Raw genomic sequence first — 9,824 nt, forward strand, 5'->3', positions numbered from 1 at the left:
GATTTTACAATAAGAAAGTCATTGAAAGTTGTGAATATGGCTAAATAACAAGAATTTTCAAAGGTTACCTCCAAAAAGCGAAACATCACAGACAAAACATTTTTTGTATGAGGACGAAGATGTTCATTGGTTGGTATTCTATGAATTATTTCAAGAACTAGCTTCCGCAGTTGCTGGTGAAGAAAAATAAAAAATGTAAATATAAAATCCTTCTAAGAGTTCCAAAGTAATTCTCTCCCATTCTACAAGTGTCACACAGCTGTCTGTCTCCTGCACTGGTAACCACCACACTACAAGACAGATCCAATTTCAAAAACAGTCCTGTAAATTATTTAAATGTAATCCAAAAAATATACTGCAAACCATTACTTTCAATATTTCTACAATTGTGTACCAGATCAAGTAAGCCAAATTTTCCCTCTTTCACACCTTATCAGTATTTCCAGCAAGACACTACCATGTGCATATGAAGTGGATTTAAGACGAAGAGCAAAACACAAACTGAACTTCGTCTGAGACTGCCCTTCATAATCTCAGTTTAGCTCCTGGAACGCCCTCTCCAAATACCGCGGGCCCAAGGACTAATTACATCATCAGCTGCACTAAGCTTGCATGATTCTGTCTACAGAGCTGACAACTAAAATGCAGGTCAAATACGTAAGACCTTGAACTGGTACAACATAAAAATGCTTTATTTAGCAATAAGCTTTCACTGGTATTATGGTAACTTTTTAGAAGTTATTTTTAAGAGATACATGCTGAAATACTTATAGAAAAAAATGATACAATGGGACTGTTTTAAAATGATCAAGGTGCAAGGTGAGGAGGGGATGCAGAGTGGGTGGGTGTATAGATAAAAGAAAATTGGCCATGAGTTAACGAGAATTGAAATTGATAAGAGTAGAGGTGGGCACTAGGTGTGGGGAGGGTCCTTAAACCATTGTTCCTCCTTTTACATATAAGTAAATTCCTCTATAATAAATAGTGTACACACATGTCACCAGTCAGCAAATGTGAATAATTTAAATTGTAAAAGAGATGGCCTAAACAAAATAAAACCAAGACATTTAACTGAGGAGGCAATGGCATTAGACAAACTTATCCTTATGTGACAAAACCTCTTTCACTTTTAGGTGCAACTGTAAGGTTTTTGAGTTGTTTTAATTCCTAAATGCTTGTAATCCTAGAGCATAACATTTTTTTTCTTTTTTTTTTGGTGAGGAGATCAGCCCTGTGCTAACATCTGCCAATCCTTTTTTTTTTTTTTCCTGCTGAGGAAGACTGGCCCTGGGCCAACATCCGTGCCCATCTTCCTCCACTTTATATGGGACACCGCCACAGCATGGCCTGACAAGTGGTGCTTTGGTGCACAACCGGGATCCGAACCAGCGAACCCCAGGCCACCGCAGTGGAGCGCACACACTTAACCGCTTGCACCACCGGGCCGGCCTCACATTTTTTTCCTCACTGATATTTTTTACTAGATTACCTGTGCTGGTTTCTCCTGAAGAAACTGAACTTCTCCATCTTGAAGAAATGTAAGAAATCGAGGGATGATATGTTCCAGGAATGTAGAGTATTGAGGAGATGACGTTACATTCTAATTATGCAAAAATAAAAGAAAACAGCATTAAGTTTGTGTACATATTTTCATTTCAAATTCACATATTATAATAACCTAAAAAGAATATAAAACATTTTAGCAGAGCCAACAGTAATTTTTAATACTTTTAGATGTTTTAGTGATAATGTAGTTTTAAATAAATTAGGATGATTGTTGCTTCTGAAATCCAGTTCAAGAGAAATAAATGCTAAAATTTACAGTTAAAACTAGAAATACTAATGTTGCAGAAAATGTTGAACTTGGAGCCCGTTCTAGGCTGCTTTGCCACACTCCTGAGTATGAGACCACTGAAAAGTCATTTAGCTTCTATATCTCAAGTTTTTTTCATTTGGAAAGTGAAGAGCATAAACAAACTGACACCTTTTTCCAATCCAAAAATTAATGTATTAATTAGATCTATATGATTTAGATTATGATCTAATCTAATCCATTACTTATCCCAGCACTGATTTTAAAAAGGAGAACAGGAAATGAAACTACAGCTTGGAGACAGTAAAGTGGCTACTAGTGCAGTTTCTGGATCCCACTTAAAAAGTGTAACCCTAGACAGTTACTTAACCTGTCTGTGCCTCAGTGTCCCCATCTGTTAAGAAAGAATAACACTATTTCCTGCCTTATGTAACCATGTAAAGATTACATGAGTCAATATACACAAAGCTTACAACACAGTCTATGGTAAATGCTCAATAAATGTTATCTGATATTATTATTAGAGCACCTATGTGCTAAACACTGTGCTCTGTGCCTTTTATTCTTTCTCATTTGATCCTCTCCACCCTAAGGTAAGTATTATCTCCACTGCACAGATAAAGAGGCTCAGAGAGGTTAAAAAACTTGCTGAATGTGAGAGTCAGTAAGTTTTGAAAGTGTATTCAAATTAAGGGTATCTAACAGCCAAGTCCTTTTCCCCTTTTAACACGTCATTCAACAGGTATTTACTGAGCTCCTATCGTGTGCTCAACAGGGATAAAATGAAGAAAGCTGATACAATCCATGGGGGAGGCAGTAGAGTGGTGGGGAAGACAGACATCAAGAAAAGAATTAACGACACAGAATCATGATGGAGAAAGCACTGGCAACTAAGGGAACATCTAACAACTGGGTATAATTTACTGGATGGAACCAATGGCAGAGACCACCTACCTGAAGAAGAGACGTTTCTATGAAAACCTAAAGGCTAGTAGGAGTTAACCATGCGAAAAAGTGGAGAAGAAGAAGGTTCTAACAAAAGCATATGCAAAGGCACAAGATTATGAGAAACCAGGAGTATAAAAAGCAGGGATGTGCGGCTGGCCCCATGGCATATTGGTAAACTTTGGCACACTCCACTTTGGCAGCCTAGGTTTGTTGGTTTTGATCCCGGGCATGGACCTACACCATTCGTCAGCTGTGCTGTGGCAGTGATCCACATACAAAATAGAGGAAGAGTGGCACAGATGTTAGCTCAGGGCAAATATTCCTCAGCGAAAAAAACTAAATAAAAAAAACAAAAGGTACGGATGGGAGTCTAAGAGAAAGGAGTTAAACTTGCACTATCATGAGTCTGACAAGCTGGTGAGATGAGGCATCTGGGCAATCAGATGTGTCTGGAGCTCCAAACACTGATCTGGGCTGAAAATAAAGATTTGGGGTTGTCTATTATATAAGGTAATCTTAGAAGAGGAGTCTATAAAGGAAGAAATAGATAAACAGGCAAAAACCAGAAAAGCCTGTGGTGTCACAGGGGCAAAGAAAGTAAGTTCTGCAATTCTTGGAATATGCAGCTAAGCATCAGTCTCCCAGAGCCAACCTGGTGCACAATTCTAAGGGCTCCACTTGTACAATACTGTTGGGGAGGCACCCTCGGAAGCTGTGCAGTACCTCGACAGCCTCTCCCCAAGCAGACTGTGAGTTCATTGGGGACAAGAACTTTGTTCATCACCTTTCATCCCCAAAGCTTAAGATTTTTTACATAACACCCACATTCAATGATTCAAGGAAAAGAGGGTTAAGATTCATGCTGGAACATTATCAAGGTTATTAAGAAATCAAGCTCATCTGCACATAAGCCCACACCAAACACTGATTTCATTGCCTTCAAAACATCTGAGCTTCAAATTTCTCTCATAAAAAAGATTCATTCAACAAGCTGCCTGGTTATTCTCCCAGTATTTCAACTCAGTCTCCAGCTTTTTGATCCATAAGAATTTTTCATGTTATTTCTAACTCGAAGCTTTCTTTATTTTCTGTCCTGAAAGATGGTCCATATGATATTTACTTAGCCTAGAATCTTATTCCTAAGCAGTTAGTGAAATGAATTTCTAAAACACCTGAAATCACTGGGAATTTTTCTTTTTTAATTTCACTCACTTCATTTAAGTATTTTTTTCTGGGGTGGTAGTGGTAGAAATTTAGAATTAACTACTGATGGTCATTCTAGTATTTAATTCTTTGAAGGACTTAGTCACCTGAATTCCATTTAAGGTAAATGTCTACATCATATAGATTTCAAAAGTCACTATTTGGAAAAGCCCCAAGTATACTGCTTTACTTTTAACTCTGCTAATTTAATCAATGCACCTGAGACCAAAGCCAGGCACTAACTTGCTAACTGCCAGACACTAAACAGGGGAGGCAGGGGTCCGACACTTAATCCAGACAGCCCCATGCCCACTCTCGACGTCTGGCAATGTGCTTCTTCCTGCAGGTTCACAGGCAGCTCTATGATTTCAGCTTCTCAAATAAGCCTGCGAGGGCTATGGTTCTCTCCTATCAGTTCTTCCCATAAAATGCAGAATGCAGGCCTATCCTGTTCTACCTCCCACCTCTTTTTTTTTTTTTTTTTAACAGCTTGTGTTAGCAGCTTGGGCAGAAGAGAAAGCTCTTTAGCTCAATCTCTAAATATCTCAGGATTTTTTTCCAGCTCAATCCAAGGCAACAAATCCTTGAAAACGTCTATTTAAAACAAAACAAAAAAAACCTCACCAAATGAAAATACTATCCATTACTACAGACACTAGGCTATCTGATTCAATCCCAGTAGCATTTATTTAATGTTTACTAATCCAAATAACTAAGCCAGAGGCTAAGAAACATTTTCTCTATTCTTCTTAATCATATTAACTCTGTGAGAAAGGTTTTATCATCCTCACATTAAAAATAAGGAATGTGAGGGCCAGCCCAGGTGGCCAAGTGGTTAAGCTCAGCGTGCTCCGCTCTGGCGGCCCGGGTTTTGTTCTTGGGTGCAGACCGACACCACTCTGCTAGCGCCCATGCTGTGCTGGCAGTCCATGTACTAAAAAAATGGAGGAAGACTGGCAGAGATGTTAGCTCAGGGCAATATTCCTCAGCAAAGAAAAAAAAAAAAAATGTGACTTTCTCTTCTCCCCGTGACACTAACGGGCACCAGACTAGCCATAAAGTTAGACAAAACATGAGAGAACAGTTTTCAGGTGCTGAACAAGAGGCAGTGCATGATCACAATCACTAAGAAAAGGAGAATTCACAAGCTAAGCCCCACGATCACCCTGGCCCTCTGCCTGGGTATGATTTCCCAACCGGGGCCCTGCAGGCTGGGGCCCAAGGAGAGCATAGTGGTCCTGCTGAGCTGAGGAGCAAACACCAGAGTTCAGGGCAGCTGAAGTGGCTGGAATCTGCAGGGCAGAGCCCGAGAGAAAAAAGAACTACAGAATGGGGATGGGGATGTTCTCCCTTGTGTCCTTGGGGGCACTCTGCACATACAGGTAAGGAAGCCTAAGACTACCCGAGGCTTATAGAGAGTGGCGGCTTTGGGACTGAGAGACAAACAGAGATATCAGAGGTCTAGCAATGTTAGAGGATGTTGGGGTTCCAGCCTAACCACAGTGCAAAGACCTTCTTAACAACTTGATAACACCCCAGACATCCAGCTGAGGAAGCACTGTTTCCTAGAGAAAGACCTATTTTAGACCTGTCCCAACAAAGCCTAAAATCAACTTCTGATGAGATCCACAGGAAGACAGGGTTTGGAGACTGAATTCCACCAAGTTAGAGGGACTTGGGAAACACCTTGGGCTTCCCACATATCCTCCCTACCACAGCATAAAACCAAGTCTACCCAAGTTCAATAGACCAGCTAGCAACTGCCAACTACAATAAAAATATCAACACTCTTTCAGAGGAAGGTAGCAGAAATCTAGCATCCCTACATTTCACAAACAACGTTCAGTATACAATCAAACACTACTAGACATTCAAAGAAGCAGGATAATGTGACCAAGAGTCAACAGAAATCAACCATTATAGAGCCCAAATGTTGTATTTAGCAGATAAAGACTTTAAAGCAGTCATTATAAACATGTTCAAAGAATAAAAGAAAAATACGGTCTTAATAAATGAAGATAGGGCATCTCTGTAGAGAAGTGAAATCTAAAAAGAACCAAATGGAAATTCTACAAGTGAAAGTACAATAACTGAAATTTAAAAATACAAAAAATGGAAATAAACTGAAATTTAAAAGTAACATTCCAGCAGACTGGAGACGACAGAAAAAGTCAGTGATCCTGAAGGCAGATCAAAGAATAAAGAGAAAAAAGACTGAAGAAAAATGAACAGAGTCTGAGGGACCTATGGGACAGTATGAAATTGTAGAATGTAAGGCCCAGAGGAGATAAACAGCTTGGTCAAGGTCACAGAAGTCATAAGCAATAGAGCCCAAATTGACATCTTGCTCTCATTCCACAGTAACATGCCATCTATTACATGAACATAACAGATGCACAGCAGAAGTCTGAGTGAATCCTGAGTATATGCCCAAAAGAGTTACCATATTTAAAAATAAAAAAATGTTAACCAAAATAAAAGCAACACTCCTCAACATCGTTTGGGGCACTATAACTAGAGTGAAAAAGTTGGACAACACTGTGTACAAATTTTCAAGTTTCAATTTCAATACAACACAATAAATTATATTAACAAAAAAAACGACTGTTGAGTTACCAGTAAAAAGACTGACAGAGAAGCAATAGGAAAGCACAGAAGAATTTTAACCCCAAAATGAAAAATATAAAATATAAAGCTCATACCTCAAAATTTTCACTAACTTCTTGCATCATTTTTAACTTTGTTTCATCAGCTGTAAATGGCAAAACAAATCATTAGGTAACTGGAATTATGTTAAGGACATTCCTAAAATTACTGGATTTAATAATTTAAGAGAAGCAATCAGATCTTATCAGTTTGACTGTCATGGTCCAACAGAAGGCACATAACTAGTTCCCTACCACCAGTCACACACACTCATACTCCCAGACATACATGCACACGCACAGACAAGAAGACAGACAGACAGACAGACACACAGACACAGACACACACAGACACAGACACACACAGACATGCGCGCACACACACACACGTGCCTCTTTGGGGTTCCAGCCAGTAATGCTCATCACTTTGCTTCTCCACAAGGCACAGAAAGGGGAAATTAGGATAAAAGTTAATGTTACTATTTATCTCAATGTGCACATCATTTGAACAGAGATGAACGAGTCACATTAACGCATTTCTGAACGACAAAGGATCAACTCACGCGTATTCACATCCGTGAGAGCTGCCACAAACTGAAGGTATTTTTTCATCAAAGTGGTTTGGTCAACCACCGTGGCCCCTTGTGCTGCAACAAATGCCATCTTTCTTTTGAGCTAGTTTGTTTCTCAAGAGAAAAGTATCAGGTCCATGAGTTCACTGAGGCTATGAAAAGAAGCATACGGTTAGCCAACTTATTAAAGGCACAGGCTCACAATCTCTGAAAATCTTACCTAAATGCCTCTACCAATCTAAATACTTTTGCTTTAATCCAGAATACAACACTATTCCCTCTGCTTTTTTGAAAATAAAATTTACTTAAGTCCATTTTGTCTGTTAATTTCTAAACATGAATTTTACACCCAGATGCTCTTCTTTCCTACTTTATGTCCTTCTTTCCCACTTTATGTCCTTCTTTCCCACTTTATGTCCTTCTTTCCCACTTTATGTCCTTCTTTCCCTAGGCCAGGGGTTGGCAAACTCTCTGTAAGAGCCAGATAGTACATATTTTAGGCTTTGTGGTCTCTGTCACAATGGCTCAGCTCTGCTGTAGCCAAAAAACAGCCACAGACAACACGTAAACGAACAAGCATGGCTGTGATCCATAAAACTTTAACACTGAAATTTGAATTTCATATAATTCTCAAATATTTGTGAAACATTATTCTTCTTTTGACTTTTTCACAACCATTTAAAAACGTAAAAACCATTCTTAGTTCAGGGGCTGTATAAAAACAGGCAGCAGACTGGATCTGGCAACTTCTACCTTAGGTAACTGGTTCTCAAACTTAAGTGTGCATTAAGGTCACCAGGAGCCAAAGCTGGACTCCCCAACACCACCCAAAGACTGTGGTTGAGTGAGGGGCCCCGGACTCTGTAAATTTCGTTTGCAGCTGGTACACAGGAGGCACTCAAAAAATGCTCCTCGAATGAATCAATAAATGCTTTAGGCTGCTGCTGACCACACTTTAAAAACTGCCTCTCCAGGCTGACACAGAGGGAGACTTGGTTTCTATTTTAAGAGCCCTCACAAAAGCTCTGGAGAACCTGGGGAAATTGCTTTTACCCATCTTCCTTGTAAAGATAACTGCCTAATTTCACTCTACATTAGGAGGCAGTTTCATGACTTCATTTTCTTCTTTCTGTAACAGACATACCAATAACACTTCTGCAGGCCTTTCAAAAGCCCTCCCTACCGGCTGCACCCCCTTGCAGCTCACACTTCTGCCCCAAGTGATGGGGATACCCTGACACCACAAAGCCCCTTCTGGCCACTCTCTAGGCGACACCAAAAGCACTTCGATGCAGAGAAGACGTCCACAGCTGTTCCAGCACAGCCCACCGGAAGTCCCACTCCTCTGGCTCAGAGCAAAAGTCACTAACAAGACCAAAGGGAGGGACCTGTCAGCCCTGATGGATGACCTAACTAGCGCTTCCTCTTTCAGGCCACACTCCCTCCGCCAAACACCGAAGGCCCCGCATCCCCATCCCCATTCCCGGGGACCCAAGAGTCAGGGTCACGACCTCTCCCTGCTAAGAAACTTCTGGTCAGGCCCAAAGTTTTTAAAGTCTCGGTGACTCCCTTTTTCACCGAAGTCGTCAACTCTCCCATTTCCCGGGGCCCCAAGAGGCCAGGCTCCGCTTCCCACCGGGCCTTAGGGGGCCCAGAACAGGGAAAACGTCCCATCCCGCCCGTCTGTCTCGAAGACCCCTGAGGCCGCTTGGCCTCCGTCGAGCCCCCGCGTCCCGGCCCAGGTGGGAAGGCCGGAGGCGGGCCGCGTCGGCGCAGAGGCAAACGGCCCCAACGCCCCGGCCGTCCCGCCCCGCCCCGCCGCGCCGGGTCTGAGGCGGCGCCGCCGGGCCAGAGGGGGCGCTGTCGTCGCCGTACCGTCGCTCTCCGCGCCAGGCCAGGTGAGCCAGGTGCCTGCGCGGAGGCCAGGAGGTGCTGGGCTGGCCGGGGGGCGCCTCCGGGGGGACGCGGCCCCAAGCGCACGCCCTATCTCCCCGCTTTCAAACGGCCCTGCGCTTTCCTCCTTTTGTCACCTTCCCCGGACACCCAGCGCCCGCCTCCCAGGCCGGGCTACGGTGAGCGCCGAGGGCCAATTCCCGCGCCGCTTCCCCTCCGCGTCCCGTAGCTCCCCGGCCAGGCAGCGGCGGAGGTTTGCGGGCCGCCGCCAGCCCCCGCCGCCCGGGCTGGGCCCCAGTGGCCGGCTGGAGGGGTCCGGGCACTCGGACCTCCGTCGATCGGCGGAGCCGCCGCGCCGCAGAGGCGGCCACACGACCGGGCCCCCTTGCATCCGTCGGGGCCGCCGCGCGCGCCTCCCAGGGCCGTTCCGCCGCCCACCCGCGCCTGCCCGCGCTTACCCCGACTTCGGCAGCCGGCCTCCTGCAGCCCCGGCCCGCGACCCCTTGCGAAGCCCGGGCCGCCACCGCGCGCAGGCCCGCCCCCGCTTAAAGCGGCCGCGCCTGCCGCCCGAGAACTAGGCCCCGGCGCGCCGCCCCCAAGTGGGTGCGGCCTGGGCGGGCGGCGGGAGCGGGGAGGGGCGTCTGCCGCCCGCGGTGGGGGGGGCCACCCCGGCCCTTTAAACCTCCGCCTGCCTGGGCGGGGCCGCTGGCAGGCAAGGAGGGGCAAACAGGTGCTAAGTGTCATTGATTG

General features: G+C 44.2%; 1 protein-coding gene and 1 non-coding gene across 13 annotated transcripts in view; both read right to left on the reverse strand.

Annotated features, from left to right (window-relative positions):
• TRRAP (transformation/transcription domain associated protein) overlaps positions 1-9,612 on the reverse strand; it is a 118,730-nt gene extending 109,118 nt beyond the window's left edge. For 10 of the 12 annotated variants that reach the window (XM_058569264.1, XM_058569271.1, XM_058569270.1 and 7 more), the window contains exons 1-5: positions 9,533-9,612; positions 7,173-7,333; positions 6,667-6,716; positions 1,490-1,600; positions 69-173 (exon numbers count right to left, since the gene is read on the reverse strand). In XM_058569264.1, the coding sequence (XP_058425247.1) occupies positions 69-173; positions 1,490-1,600; positions 6,667-6,716; positions 7,173-7,272 (366 nt within the window). In that variant the 5' untranslated portion in view covers positions 7,273-7,333; positions 9,533-9,612. Of the gene's footprint in view, positions 1-68; positions 174-1,489; positions 1,601-6,666; positions 6,717-7,172; positions 7,334-8,817; positions 8,886-9,056; positions 9,130-9,532 lie in introns of those variants that run through there. The other 2 variants (XM_058569262.1, XM_058569261.1) reach the window with 2 other exon arrangements.
• LOC131423005 (small nucleolar RNA ZL1) lies at positions 6,799-7,046 on the reverse strand. The gene has a single exon (XR_009224179.1). It is a non-coding gene; the product is annotated as a small nucleolar RNA ZL1 (small nucleolar RNA).
• Positions 9,613-9,824: the final 212 nt, after the last annotated feature.

This window comes from Diceros bicornis, chromosome 26 (assembly GCF_020826845.1).
Source record: "Diceros bicornis minor isolate mBicDic1 chromosome 26, mDicBic1.mat.cur, whole genome shotgun sequence".
In the NCBI taxonomy this organism is placed as follows: Eukaryota; Metazoa; Chordata; class Mammalia; order Perissodactyla; family Rhinocerotidae; genus Diceros; species Diceros bicornis.